The sequence below is a fragment of the Trachurus japonicus genome, chromosome 12, assembly GCF_045865225.1.
Source record: "Trachurus japonicus isolate A0001 chromosome 12, Traja_1.0".
Taxonomy (NCBI): domain Eukaryota; kingdom Metazoa; phylum Chordata; class Actinopteri; order Carangiformes; family Carangidae; genus Trachurus; species Trachurus japonicus.
In genome coordinates, this window is record NC_140918.1 from 25,144,938 (window position 1) to 25,160,723 (window position 15,786).

General features: G+C 45.1%; 1 protein-coding gene across 1 annotated transcript; it reads right to left on the reverse strand.

Annotated features, from left to right (window-relative positions):
- Positions 1 to 12,343: 12,343 nt before the first annotated feature.
- htr1ab (5-hydroxytryptamine (serotonin) receptor 1A b) lies at positions 12,344 to 14,201 on the reverse strand. Its single transcript, XM_085793934.1, has one exon. It carries the CDS (start codon positions 13,867 to 13,869, stop codon positions 12,619 to 12,621), a length of 1,251 nt encoding a protein of 416 aa, XP_085650060.1. The 5' UTR covers positions 13,870 to 14,201; the 3' UTR covers positions 12,344 to 12,618.
- Between the last annotated feature and the right edge of the window lie 1,585 nt (positions 14,202 to 15,786).

The window sequence follows — 15,786 nt, forward strand, 5'->3', positions numbered from 1 at the left end:
ATATTAATGTACAAAGTAAAGTTAAATATAAACATATTTAAAATGCGTTGTTTTAATAAAGTTGCCTTTTAACAACATATGGCTACCGTAGAAAAGTTGTTCTTCACGTAAGGATTTACACATTCACAAATTATAAGACAGCTTTGACATTGAATATAGTTACTTACCTCACCCAGTTGTTTTAGATTATAAAAGTGGATGTATCTGATGGTAATTCAGCAGATGTTGAACATTTGAACATTCTCTGTCAGTTCAAGAACACACTTATGATGTCATCAACTGTTCTAACACTGTCTTTCCAGGACTTCACTGTGTGCAGCAACTTAACAAGCTTTTATTAAAACATATCAATCAGTATATTTTCCCCGAAGTTTATATCAAAGTGTAAACCAAGCAGAGTGGGTGTGTTGTGGCTGTAGTTGCAGAAATTGTTTGGCCATTGTAACCTGGATGTGACAAACAGGCTTAAATTGATAACTGGTAGCCTAATTTGCTAAGTGGACTATCTGTTCACAAGTTTTTGATATTGAACTACTTATACTGACTGAGTTGTTATGGCCACTCTGACAAATATGTCCAAAAATGAAAAAAGAAATTTATTAATTAAAAAAAAGAAACAACTAAAGGACTTCTTACATGTTTCATTGTCCTTTAAGGTCCATTCTTCTCATGTAGTCATTCAAGTCAGTCTTCCAAAGTTTATAATAGGCTATGTTAAAAAGTCGTTGGCACTTGTGAAGAAATCATTTCAATCAAATGGATATGACACATTAAACAGGGAAGACCTAATGAAAAGTATTTGCTGTGAGCTCCCTGTGCATTTAAAAAGGACCAATTCCACACTTTTACACACTTTCAAGGTCAGATAGTCTTTGAGAACTCACCAAAGGTCTTCTGTGGATTTTGGTTGTGTCTCCATGTGATCCCAGACAGACTGTATGCTGTTAACATCAGGTTTCTGTAGGGGCCAGACTCCCTGTTGACTCCTTATCCTTCTTGTCTGTAGTTATTTGTGATATTCTGGTTGGTGTTGTGTATGTGATGTATGTGTATGTATGCATAATAAATTTATAAAGAATTTAGAAAATATTTTACCATTCTTATTGACCCCAGAGATTTAGAGATATATGAAACACAACAGTAGTCTGAAAATATTCAGAAGACATCTATGAATAAGTCCATGGTGTGACACAGCAAAGTAAAAGGCAAACAGAGAAAGTGTGTGTGTGTGTGTGTGTGTGTGTGTTTGTGCATGTGTGACATGTTTCAGGATACAACTGGTGCACCCTGCAGCATCTTTGAAATGCAACCCCATCTCTCTGTCATCTGTAGCACTGCTGGATTCATTCCTTTGTTAACAGTGCTCTGGTATTCAAACACTGTACTCTCTGACATAAATGCTCTGTAAAGGCACTTTCACTGCTATAGAGAGCCTAAGCGGAAGCAGGAAGTAACGGCGCCATGGGACCTCAACTCTGAAAAACTCGCCATAGAAATGAACGGGACTGAAAATTTCATTTCGTGATCCGATTGAATTGCGCCATGAGAAAAAAATATGTCCTCTACCTGTTTAAAACATCACGTTTCAAACCCCTCCTTGAACCGCCACCTTACCGTGGTGGAGGGGTTTGAGCACCCGAATGATCCTAGGAGCTATGTTGTCCGGGGCTTAATGCCCCTGGTAGGGTCTCCCAAGGCAAACAGGTCCTAGGTGACGGGTCAGACTAAGAGCGGTTCCAAGCCCCTATGAAAATGAAAACATCGAGGAAGTGTACGTCGCCCGGACTGGCGTTACCGGGGCCCCACCCTGGAGCCAGGCCTGGGGTCGGGGCTCGCAGGCGAGCGTCTGGTGGCCGGGTCTTGGCCCACGGGACCCGGCCGGGCGCAGCCCGAACGAGCGACGTGGGCCCGCCCTCCCATAGGCCCACCACCCGCGGGAGGGTTCATAAGGGGCAGGTGCTGTGTGATTTGGGTGGCAGCCGTGGGCGGGGGCCCCGGCGACCCAATCCCCGGACGACATGGAATGTCACCTCGCTGGGGGGGAAAGAGCCTGAGCTCGTGCGGGAGGCTGAGAGGTATCGACTAGAGATAGTCGGGCTCACCTCCACGCACAGCCTGGGCTCTGGAACCCAACTCCTTGAGAGAGGTTGGACTCTCTTCCACTCTGGAGTTGCCCATGGTGAGAGGCGGCGAGCTGGTGTGGGCTTGCTCATAGCTCCCCAGCTCAGCCGCCATGTGTTGGAGTTCTCCCCACTTAACGAGAGGGTCGTTTCCCTGCGCCTTCAGGTCGGGGATAGGTCTCTCACTGTCGTTTCGGCCTACGGGCCGAACGGCAGTGCAGAGTACCCGGCCTTCCTGGAGGCCCTGGGAGGGGTGCTGGAAAGTGCCCCAACTGGGGACTCCATCGTTCTGTTGGGGGACTTCAACGCTCACGTGGGCAGCGACAGTGTTACCTGGAGAGGTGTGATTGGGAGGAACGGCCTCCCCGATCTGAACCTGAGCGGTGTTTTGTTATTGGACTTCTGTGCTAGCCACAGTCTGTCCATAATTAACACCATGTTCGAGCATAAGGGTGTCCATCAGTGCACGTGGCACCAGGACACCCTAGGACGGAGGTCAATGATCGACTTTGTAGTCGTGTCATCTGACCTCCGGCCGTATGTCTTGGACACTCGGGTGAAGAGAGGGGCTGAGCTGTCAACTGATCACCACCTTGTGGTGAGTTGGATCCGCTGGCAGGGGAGGAAGCTGGTCAGACCTGGAAGACCCAAGCGTATCGTGAGGGTCTGCTGGGAACGTCTGGCAGAATCCCCTGTCAGGGAGGTCTTCAACTCCCACCTCCGGGAGAGCTTTGACCGGATTCCGAGGGAGGCCGGAGACATTGAGTCTGAATGGACCATGTTCTCCACTTCCATTGTTGACGCGGCCATCCGGAGCTGTGGCCGTAAGGTCTCCGGCGCCTGTCGCGGCGGCAATCCCCGAACCCGGTGGTGGACACCGGAAGTAAGGGATGCCGTCAAGCTGAAGAAGGAGTCCTACCGAGCCTGGCTAGCTCGGGGGACCCCCGAGGCAGCTGACGGGTACCGGCAGGCCAAGCGGACGGCAGCCCGGGCGGTCACGGAAGCAAAAACTCGGGTCTGGGAAAAGTTCGGGGAGGCCATGGAGGAGGACTACCGGTCAGCCTCGAGGAAATTCTGGCAAACCATTCTGCGCCTCAGGAGGGGGAAGCAGTGCTCCGCCAACACTGTTTACAGTGACTGGGGATATCGTCGGGCGGTGGAAGGAATACTTCAAGGATCTCCTCAATCCCACTGACACGCCTTCCATCAAGGAAGCAGAGGCTGAGGATTCAGAGGTTGATTCATTCACCACCCAAGCTGAAGTCACTGAGGTAGTCCGGAAGCTCCTCAGTGGCAAGGCACCGGGGGTGGATGAGATCCGCCCTGAGTACCTCAAGTCTCTGGATGTTGCGGGGCTGTCGTGGCTGACACGCCTCTGCAGCATCGCGTGGCAGTCGGGGACAGTGCCTCTGGACTGGCAGACCGGGGTGGTGGTCCCTCTCTTCAAAAAGGGGGACCGGAGGGTGTGTTCCAACTACCGGGGGATCACACTCCTCAGCCTCTCGGGGAAAGTCTATTCCAGGGTGCTGGAGAGGAGAATTCAGCCGATAGTCTAACCTCGGATTCAGGAGGAACAATGCGGTTTTCGCCCTGGCCGTGGAACGCTGGACCAGCTCTACACCCTCCGCAGGGTGCTCGAGGGCGCATGGGAGTTTGCCCAACCAGTCCACATGTGTTTTGTGGACTTGGAGAAGGCTTTCGACCGTGTCCCACGTGGCATCCTGTGGGAGGTGCTCCGAGAGTATGGGGTCAGAGGCCCTCTGCTGAGGGCTGTACGGTCCCTGTATGACTGGAGCAGGAGCTTGGTTCGCATTGCCGGCAGTAAGTCAGACCTGTTCCCGGTGCGTGTTGGACTCCAGCAGGGCTGCCCTTTGTCACCGGTTCTGTTCATTATTTTTATGGACAGAATTTCTAGGCGCAGCCAAGTGCTGGAGTGGGAACGGTTCGAGAGCCACTTGATTTCATCTCTGCTTTTTGCAGATGATGTGGTCTTGTTGGCTCCCTCGAGCCAGGACCTTCAGCATGCACTGGGGCGGTTTGCAGCCGAGTGTGAAGCAGCTGGGATGAGAATCAGCACCTCTAAGTCCGAGGCCATGGTTCTCGACCGGAAAAAGGTGGCTTGCACACTCCAGGTCGGGGGAGAGTTCCTGCCTCAGGTGGAGGAGTTTAAGTATCTTGGGGTCTTGTTCACGAGTGAGGGGAGAACGGAGCGCGAGATCGATAGGCGGATCGGTGCGGCGGCCGCAGTAATGCGATCATTGTATCGGTCCGTCGTGGTGAAGAAGGAGCTGAGCCGAAAGGCAAAGCTCTCGATTTACCGGTCGATCTACGTTCCCACCCTCACCTATGGTCATGAACTCTGGGTCATGACCGAAAGAACTGGATCCCGGATACAAGCGGCCGAAATGAGTTTCCTCCGCAGGGTGGCGGGGCGCTCCCTTAGAGATAGGGTGAGGAGCTCTGTCACCCGGGAGGAGCTCGGAGTAGAGCCGCTGCTCCTCCACATCGAGAGGAGCCAGCTGAGGTGGCTCGGGCACCTGTATAGGATGCCCCCTGGACACCTCCCTCGTGAGGTGTTCCGGGCATGCCCCGAGGAAGACCCAGGACACTCGGCTGGCCTGGGAACGCCTTGGGGTCCCCCCGGAAGAGCTGGAGGAAGTGTCAGGGGAGAGGGAAGTCTGGGGTTCCCTGCTCCGACTGCTGCCCCCGCGACCCGGACTCGGATAATGCGGCGGACAATGGATGGATGGATGGATGGACGTTTCATGCCGAGAAATCAGCCGTTTATCATAAAACGGCAACAGAAGAATGTATTTTGTGTAAAGACCGCTCTACGGACTACAAATCTGTGTCCCACAAAAAATACGTCACCAACTGACACGGGAAAGGGCGGCATTTGGTGTGTGACGTCACCTACGCGACTTGTAGTCTTTCTGCTTACAGATTCTTCTGAATTTTATTTTACAATAGTTTTACAACAAACTGCTGATTTCTCGGGATGAAACGTGATGTTTTAAACAGGTAGAGGACATATTTTTTTCTCATGGCACAATTCAATCGGATCACGAAATAAAATTTTCAGTCCCGTTCATTTGTATGGCGAGTTTTTCAGAGTTGAGGTCCCATGGTGACCGTTACTTCCTGCCTCCGCTTAGGCTCTCTATATCCAACAGTGTTAGTGACGTGTTCATCTGTGATTAATTTTTCAAGAAAGCTTTGGTGAGGCATATTCCAAGTCAGCCAACAACAGTGAGTTTGTATAAAGATGTAGGATTTTTGAGAAACAATCATGATCCAACAGATTTGTACCAAGGAAAATCCAAGTCATCACTTGAAAAAAAGGGGAAAATCTCTTAGATAATTGTGGTATCATGAAGTTAAAATCTTCAGTCAGTGCTGAACAATAACATCAGACATTTCCAACAGATTTCATGTGCAGAAATAATGACAGACAGGATTTAAGAAGCAGATAGAATACAACATGGAGCCTGGAGACACTTCATTTACTATGTTGAAAATGACCTCTCTGAATGAATGAATTTTTAACATTAGTCCTTTGTATGCATACTGTATACCTCTACGCAAGCACAATACATTAGATTAACAGAATAATAGCTAGAATAACTTTATTAATGAATGAATCTAACTTGAACAAGGCCAACACTTTAAAGCCCTGCTAGCACCCTTTGGAGGCTGAAATATTCATTACACTCAGCAAAATGACATGCAGGTGATTTTGCTTAAAGGGATAGTTCAACATTTTGGCAAATTGGCCCATTGCCATAATCGCTATAGTCATAGCAGTAGGTTCATTACCTTTAATTGTAGGTGTAAGCTATTTTCAGTGCGGCGGAGCGCAGCAGCTGGCTGCTCAGAGCTACGCTATGGAGGCTAAGGGAATTTCTTGGTTTCCCTCATTAAACTCATCAAATTCAACATCCCAAAACTCCACAGCGCTTTTGTAGACAAGTTGTGACCTGCACAACCACCACGCTATGAGATAATGACGGAACGATACGAAACGGAGCCGTTTTCGAGGTAAATACAGGGTAAATACGGAGACTGCTTGCTGAAAAACTGTCCCTGAACGCAACGCGCATCAGCGGTTTTGTATGAATTTACCTCGAAAACGGCTCCGTTTCGTATCGTTCCATCATTATCTCATAGCGTGGTGGTTGTGCAGCTCACAACTTGTCTACAAAAGCGCTGTGGAGTTTTGGGATTTTGTATTTGATGAGTTTAATGAGGGAAACCAAGAAATTCCCTTAGCCCCCCCTGTACTAAAAATAGCTTACACCTACAATTAAAGGTAACGAACCTACTGCTATGACTATAGCAATTATGGCAATGGGCCAATTTGCCAAAATGTTGAACTATCCCTTTAATTATTCTGTTTATAAGGTCACTTCAGATCACTCAGTCTGCCTCTAAGATTTGAATTGAGACTTTATGACTGGATGGAAGTAAAGGATTAAAAAAAAGAACAACCCACGCATAGTGAATTATTGAGGGGAGAGCAAATCCATGAACAGCGAAGATGTTTCATATTCATGAAAAAAAAAGGTAAAGAAAAGAAAAGCTTCCCATATATACATTGCTAGCTAAGCATAGTGAGTTTGGCTGTTTTGGGAGAAGGAAACACACTGTACAAACAGTCCAAATGGTCAAGTTTATGCAAATAACATTAGGTGAAAATTTTGATTGTAGATTTTAATGCAGAACCTTAATGGAGTTAAAAATGTAAAAAAAAAAAAAAAAATGGATGCAGATGTTTCTCTAGGTGCAAAATGTTTTTAGATCATTAGACTGGATTAATACATTTCATGACATGATCTTTCTCACAAAATTATGATTTGTCCTTTACAGATGGATTTTTCATTCAAGAAATACAAAGATATGCAACTTCACATAGCATAATGTAACGTAATGTAATGTAAGGTAGTGTAAGGTAAGATAACATAACGTAAGTTACGAAACAAAAATATCCAGTCCAGTTATTTAGAAAGTTGATACAACTTTGCATTTGTCTTTTCATTTGTATTTCTCTAAGTTACAGTTAATGTAACAGCTGATGCATTCAGACGTGATGAGGAATATGTCCAGTTATCCTCTTGAGAAAGACACCTGCAGAAAGTATCAAAAAGCAACACAACAAACAAAAAGTATGTGTTTGATGTGTGAGTGTGAAATGAAACAGTGACAGTGGTGACACCTGCTCGGTTCAGGAGGGGGGAGGGGGTCAGGTTCAGGGAGCCAGAACACACATCCAGACTTTAAGGGGCATTTTGCTTCAGGCCTGAATCCAAGTACACTTCACCCCAAAGTTCATTTTCTTTGATTAGCATGGACACTGTACCGTACCCAGGCACAGATCAACAGTCCACTCGTGTTCTAGAGCATGATTCCCATCAGGTGTGGAAACTACTTAAGATCTGAGAAAGAAGTGGACAGAGGAGGAGGAGGAGGAGGAGGAGGAGGAGGAGGGGACATCACTGAACAGTTGTTCACCAGAAAGTGAAATGTCTTTGTGAGACTTCAGCTCTTCACATGCTGGACCAGCCTGGGAAACGTTGGCCTACGTTTTTTCAGGCTAAGTTAATTAATGAAGATGTAGCACGTAATCAGTCGTGACTTCACTACATTTGGAGGAGTCCTGTGAAGCATTTCCACCTCACAGTGGAGGATTCATTTGTTTGCTCATAGCTCCAGAAGAGACACTCATACGTGACCTGAAAGTCACGTTGTCTATGATCCCATCAGCAAAAGTCTCAGCACCACAGACACTCACACAGAATACGTCAGTAAGATTCCCTGTAGATCTTAAAGATATAGAATAAAGAAAGAAAAAAAAAGATTTAGCATAGTGTTAATTCTATGACTGAGATTTTAGCTTAAACGGGAAATGCAAGTCCGGTTGCTTTCGTTGTTTTGCTAACCCTCCTCCCGGCCATGTGCATTTGTTTTTAACAAAGCCCGCAAGAAAGCAATCCATGGAGCAGTGGATAGCTTTATTTATCATGTTACAACGTGTATATTTGTGTAGTCTTATCCGTGTTGCGGTACCGCTGAGACGAGAGCTGGAACACCGGGCTAGAGGCTCTGATCTTACAGGTTGGTTTTCAGCCAAGAGATGCTAAGTGGAAGGCAGAGAGCCTCCATTCTCCCTCCAACAAGTTACAAGTCTAAATTTATTCAACCATCACAATTACTTCAAAGCTGTTTAATTATGGTAAAAATGTGGCATAGTTAAGGTAAAAATCCTGCATAGTTCCTCTTTAAATAGGTATCAACGTCCAAAACGTTTCGTAAAACATTATGCACAAGTTCAGTATCTTGGACTAGGATAATAATTTTGCTTTATTTTATTTGACAGTAAGCTATATGGAAATATAGAAAACTAAATCAAATTAAGCTTTTGAGATAAAGAACATGTCAAAGCCCCTATGTGAAGGGGCTTTGACGGGGGGCGACCGCCATTCCGAAGGACCGCCATTCCGACGGTCTGCCAGTCCGAAAATTCCGGAAGGTCCGTCATTTCGAACTTCCCGAGGGGCCACCGTTCCGAATGTGTTTTATTTTGAAAATTGACCGGATTCTCTCGTGGTTTGACTTCCTGCCCGGCTTGACACGACGCGCCGCGGGGACAGCGCCCGACCGGCCCTTCCCCCTCCCCCTCCGCCTCCAAAGTTTCACCCAGGTGCGAGTCTGATGCATTACATCCATGGTCTGATGCAGCCGCGGCACTCCTGCTGAAAATAAATGTCCTTGCTCTGTGCTTTGGTTAGGTTTAGGCAATGTAGAAAGGAGTTGGTTAAGTTTAGTAAAAAGGTTAGGTAGAGGCCAATAAAATCTCAGTTAATATGTATCTCCCCCGGGAGTCGAACTCTGATCCACCGCGTCAAGAGCAGATGCTCTGACCACTATACGCTACCACTGCAATTAGGCTTGTTTACTCCGTGCCGTAAACCATTCAAGATTTTTTCAGGTTCGGAATGGCACCCTTTCTTTCAGGTTCGTAATGGCACCCTTTTCCCATAAATAATTAAGGGTCGGCATTCCGACAAATTAAAGTAAACGTTCGGAGTGGCGGCCCTTCGGAATGGCACCCTGGAACCGGCTTTGACATATAAAAGCTTAGAATTTTCCAGTGTGGAAAAGAAAGAACCGTAGACTGCAGCTAATTTCATTTGTTGAGTCATTTCCCTACAAACAAAAACTGGAGCATCTGAATGATCTGAAAGACCCTGTGATCACACAGGAATTCAAATGTAGCCTATTCAATTTTTTTTAAACCGTGAATCAGAACTGCTGCTTTAAATGACAACATAGATACAGCAAATTTCTGTTTTCCCCTTCCAAACGAGAACCAGATACAGCTCCGGTTCTGCCGTTTCCCTTGAAGCTTGTTGACAACAGCTCAAAGAGAATATCCCAAAAAAAGACAAATACAGGGTTTATTGTGTCTTTGGGTCCGTGACCGTGCGTAACGTAATTCCTTTGACAGCACGGTGCCGTTGGTGCTCCTGCAGGGGAATCATGACTGAACAGTTCAAGAGCGTATGGACAAAATTTAATCCACACTCTTCACCTCCTCCAATACACAGGCTGATTTACAGCCAAGTGCACTTGGTGGCAGGCTCTGAGGACGCTCACACAACAGAGCCTCAGAATACACAAGTATCCACAGTGACGCATTCAAGCAGCGTTTCAACTGCTTCGGCCTCGTCCTGCACATTTCCAAGTGACTGCTGGGAGTTTGACTCTTCTCGGTTTAACACTTTAGTCAGATAGTTGAAGCTTTTTTTTCCCCCTTCAAGTTGTAGAAGAGATCTTTTGAAATGTCTATTGTTAAAAACACAATGGCAGAGCTGACTGACAAACGCTGTTGTTTCAAGGTAGTGACACTTCAGGCACTCGCCACAGAACAGACAGCATAACAGTTGTGTTGTGGAAGGAAATGTATCAATACAGATTTTGGTGTTGTTATTTTTCTTCTTTCTGGTTTGACAGCTTGCAACAAGTTGGTGACACACTGCAAAATAAAGTTTAGATTACAGATGTTTCTGCAATGTGTGGATTTACATGTGGTTAGAGGTGTGAGCTGGCAGTGGTTAGTTCAAGGTAAACTAGTACTTTATTACACAACTGGGTTAATCATGGCAAAGCTCAGAAATGTGTGAGAGTGATATAAAAAGAATTAAAATCAGTAGTTCTAGAGACAGATGCTTCTCGCATGTGTCCTGTATACTTCCTATTATGCAACTGAACCCTGACTGACTCCTTTGGTTTATTTATTTTTATTTATTTATGTAAGTCTACTGTATGTAGCTTGATGAACACAAAACAATATGTGACAATAGACAGTGTGGAAAATATTTCTCTTTAACCTTTAGGTGAAGGGGAAATTTAATAAAAAAAGAGGAAACATAATGAGGGAAATCATTGAAATTGATGTTAGAATGTAAATGTTCTGGTGTTATTGTTGAGAGAGGAATCAGTAAAATTGTGTTGACTGTGGAAAACTGTCAGAAGAAAAACCAGTGAAATAATAAATATGGAATGAATAATAAAAAGTAAATAAATGACAAAAAAATGAAGGAAAGTAAAATAAAAATACCACCTGTTTATTGTCTGAGATGGCTGACAGCTGTTGGCCCCTCATACACACCTCTGTATTCCTGTGTCGCAGCAGGCCTTTGATCAGGTAATTGCCCCTCGGCCCCCGGAGTTTGGATCCCCCATATGTCGCTATGGCGACCACCTCTCCAACCTCCATCTGTGTGCCCCCTTCACAGGCTTTTTAAGATGGACTTATACGTTATGAGGCTGTGAGTGACGGAGGAAAAGGGCAGCGAGGCGCTGTAAGAGGCACCCAAACCACTTTAACAGCAACCTTTACACTGCTGCTCATGTATGGTGATGAATGTGTGTGTGTTTCCTTTTTGGCTCCCTCTCTGCAAGTCTGTCCATCTGTCCGTCTTCTGTCTGCCACATCTGAGACACACTCCATGTCAGTGTCACCAGACTTGAGTAAATCCACATGTTGTCAGAGGATCAGAGTGAAGCTGCAGCTCAGGGACACGGCTTGGGGACACACCGTTCTGTTAAAGACACTGACACATTTTCTGTGTCAAATCTCACTGTTACAAAGTTTAACTCACAAATGTTCAGTCTGTATAACAACACACTGACTGCTTTTCTTTCTTTCAAATGAACCCAATCCCTACAGGACAACATTTTGTACATGTTCAGTTTCAGTTTGTTCCAGAAATACGTATCAGAAATATTCAAATAAAAATCATTTTTATTTTTGCACCTTTTCATGAAATAATAATATTCCCAGTTCTCTGAGCAGTTTCAGACACATCTCCCGACAAGTTTGATGTGTTTGGTTGATTTGGGATACAAATTTAAAACATTGAGCTGTGGATTAAAATAATGTTTCCCTCCCTGTCAGGGCGCTCTAATGACTGATCATGTGGTTGACGAGTTTATTTAACCAATAAGATTTTAATATTTCACATTAACACAGGAAGAAAACGAGAAATTCACATCTGGAAGCTACTCAATGTCAGATCAGTTTCCTCAGGGGCAGAAAGTGTCTCATTATGTACCTTGCTTGAGGGCACTGCAGCAGTGTGGAGGACAGATGTTTAATGATGTAATTTCCATGCACGTGAAGAGTTTGCAGGTGCTGGGTGTCAATGATGTAGTCTCAGAGACACTAAACAATGGCGCAAAGATCTAAGCGAGCGTCTTCAGGCACTGACTGTAAAATAAAAATAAAAGCAGTGTCAGTGCAGACATTAAATGAGAATATTAAGAGTTTGTTTTCTTTACATGCAATTAAGTCTTTGAATGTCTATGGAAGTAAAATACCTGTGACTCACTGCAGCTTACCCTTAAGCACTAAATACATATTTCAAGATGACTGACTAATGGTTCATTCTTTTACATATTAGAATAAAAAATAAAGAAATAATTTCCAACAGTTCAAGGTGACATCTGTTGATGTTTAAAGCAGAGAGAAGCAGCAGGCTCTCAGAACTGAGAAGATGAAATCTGATAATGTTTTTCATAAAAGAATAATTGATTCATTAAACACCAGAAGCCTCATGAGATGCAGATTCGCCTCTTTAAGATTTTGCTTCTTAAATTATTTGAATTTAAAAAAAGCCTGGGTCTCTACACAAATCTTGAATCAGGACTTCAGAGCAGTTATTAAAAATGATCTCTTTATTGAACATTACAGAACATGATGAGCAACATGGAGCTTCAATGGAACAATCACAGCTTCATCTATGCATAGGCTACAGACATCTCTGGGAATATTTAAGGATGATTATCAACAGTAATCAAGAAGAGCTCTTTTTTATTTTTTTTTAAATAATCTGTCTTTGTTCAGAACAATCTGCTCCTCTCTTCACCTGGATGTCTTTAATAACTCAAACCTCAATGATCCTTTGAGTTTTATCCACACGAAATGAAACTCAACCCGTCACGGTCTGCAGAAGTGACACTTGATGATTTTCTTGAAAGCGCTCTGGAAGTCTTTGTTGAAGTACGCGTAAATGATGGGGTTGAGTAAAGAGTTGGAGTATCCCAGCCAGTTTATGACATCCTCCAGCCAGCGGGGAATGTGGCACGACTCCAGGCAGAAAGGCTTGACCAGGGCGGCGATGAAGAAGGGCAGCCAGCACAGGATGAAGGTGCCCATGATGATGCCCAGCGTCTTCACCGTTTTGCGCTCCCGTGCCAACGCGATCTTCCGCTTGGCCTCGGTCGCCTTCTCGTGCCTGCTCTCGAACAGCGGCACGGAGCTCGGGGTGTTGGGCAGCGGCAGGTTACCTTTGGAGTTGCTGTGAACCTCGATGATCTCCAGGGACTCGCCGTCCTCTGCGTGTTTCACCGCGCCGTTGACGCTGGGCAGCGGCCGGGGCTCGACGCTCCTCTTCCAGCTCTTCCCCTGCGCGTCTGCCGGAGTCTTTTTGTGGAAGAGCGCCGGGGACAGCGCCAAGCACGAGTCGGACACTTTCTTTTTCTCCGTTTTACGCACCGTCCTTCTGATCCGAAACCTGGCGGCTTTGAATATCCGCCCGTACAGAACCAGCATCAGCGTCAGTGGGATGTAAAAAGCCCCAAACGTGGAGTATATTGTGTACCAGGGGTCTTGCCTGATCTGGCACTGCGGCAGGTTCTCCCTGTCCCCTTCCATGCTGTTGGGCTGGGAGCGCATGATCAGCATGGGCGGCACCGAGATGGAGAACCCGACGAGCCAGGTGACGCTGATGAGGACCGCGGCTCTCCTCGGTGTCCTCTTCTTCATGTACTCTATGGGCTCGGTTATGGCCCAGTATCTGTCCAGAGCGATGGCGCACAGGTGCAGGATGGACGAGGTGCAGCACAGCACGTCCAGAGAGATGAAGATGTCGCACGGAACCTGCCCGAGAGTCCACCGGTTTAACACCTGGTAAAGTGCCGCCATGGGCAGCACGAGCACCGACACCATCAGGTCGGTGACAGCCAGAGAGCCGATCAGGTAGTTGCCCACATTCTGGAGGGAGCGCTCCAAGGCGATGGCCGCGACGACGCACGCGTTTCCAAATATTGCGCACAGGATGAGCGCGGCGAGCAGGAAGGATGTGACCACCTGATAGCTCAGCTTCACCTCTTCGTCCTCCGGTGTGGGGGTTTTGTTGGAAAGGCTGTCAAACTGTGTCCAGGTTGTCGTGTTGTTTGTGACCTCCATTGTTGGTGTGCTCGGTGTGTTTTTTGGAGAGCTGCGGTTACTTGCTGGACAGCCCGGTGCGCGCGACACCGTAGCTCTTTGCAGAGCGCATAGTGTGGTGGTGTGGTGTGTTGGATGCAGAGAGGGTCTGAACTGCGAGCCTCGGCTGCTGCCAGAGAATGATGCTGAGTATTTATACCGATGATGGAAAATGCGTCACTTAACCGTGAGGATGTAACACAGTCTGGGTTAGTGTCTGTTTAGTCGGCAGCTCAGACACTGAAGATTACGGAAGCGTATTGCATTCACTTGAAAAAAAACAACAACTTGTTTTTTCTGAGTAATTTATTTCCTTTTTTATTTTTCGGGGTATATTTTTTCAGTTGTTTTTTTTTGAGAAACTAATTTAACTAACAGTTTTCTGTTTTGCGAAGTAGCCCAGCTTTTTTTCCCCCTCCTGTTTTTTAAGTTTTTTGGGGTTTTTTTGCTTCGGAGAATTTTTTTCTGACAAGATAGGCCTTCTTCAAAATCCTGTGAGAACCTACACCTGCGAGTAACGTCAAGCAGGTGTTTTGAGTTGTCACTAAAAAAAATAGATCAGTAGCATATCAGAATAAAAGCCCTACAAATATGTAGAAGCCTTAAATGGCATTCTCTGTAAATTCTGATTGATTAAACTCTGTGTTATTACTGCACAACTCACTTCAGACTGATAGTAGCTACTCCACCTCAGAGTATCGCTCAGGTCAGGGCAATCTGATGTGAACATGGATGGACCAACAAGGTTTTAATATGAATCCGAATCAACATTTTATTCTGAAATGCTAAATCAGACTGCTGAGTGACACTGAGGTGGTCTGACGCTGTAGTCTCTTTTCAAAACAATCTGAATTTACAGGGAACACATTTAAACAAATTAATTAGTGGGGTTTTACTTTATCTACATCACCTTGCAAATTATGCAATTGAATCGTTTTGGAAGATCACCTTTATTTAATCAGCATGTAGCACAAAACAATGCCAGGGATAGTTTGACTGTATTTTTCTTGGTGGGGTAGGCTATAACTTGTGGAGGCTGGCTTGACCGCAGTAGGCTACTTGCAGGTTGGAGCTTCTCGCGGGATTTTGAAATCTCGTCATATCAAAAAGCTACTGTGAAAAAATGAAAAAAAAAAAAAAATCGGCTCCTCCGAAAAACAGAAAAAAAAAGAAGAAGCTTTTTTTCTTTTTCAAGTGAATGCAATAAGCCTCCGTAAGACATCTAACCTAGCCTATTCAACAAATAGTCGACTTGCAATAGGCCTGTTGCTTCATGCTTTTCAAACTGGCTTCCAAAATAATTTGAAAGTCTTTTGTTTTCCTTTTCAAATAGGCTAATTGAAGTGGATTTTGCCATTCCGGTGAGAAAAAAAGTAAATTGTTTCCAATGCAGCCATCAAAAGTTTTCTGCTTTAAAAATACACTAATATGTATCATTTAATAAATAAAGAATGAATGAAACTTCATAATAAAAAGGGGAGGGAACTTTACACAACAGTTTCATAGAGTTCAGAATGGAGTTATTTTTAAATAGCATATTTTTTATGATCAGCATGAGGTAGTTTATCAGGGAATTTAAAACGCACCACAGTTAAAGAAGCAACTGTTTTATATGTATTGCATTTGCATTTCTACTTGTAGGTTTATTAGGTTATTGGGAGTTATGGCTGTATTTTATATTCAGATCTGCAATTCTCTAGATAGAGCTGTTATCTTTATTTATTGATGCAACATGTTAATTCTGCTGCTCTAACTACCATAATTTCCTGTGAAGGATTATTAAAGTATTAGGCCTATTGTAACTTTTATTGAGGCTCCTCTCCTTTCTCATGACCCGGTCGGCACTGGGGCATCGGGTGGGATACTGCCACCTGGTGTTAGTCCGTTTTCATACCAGTT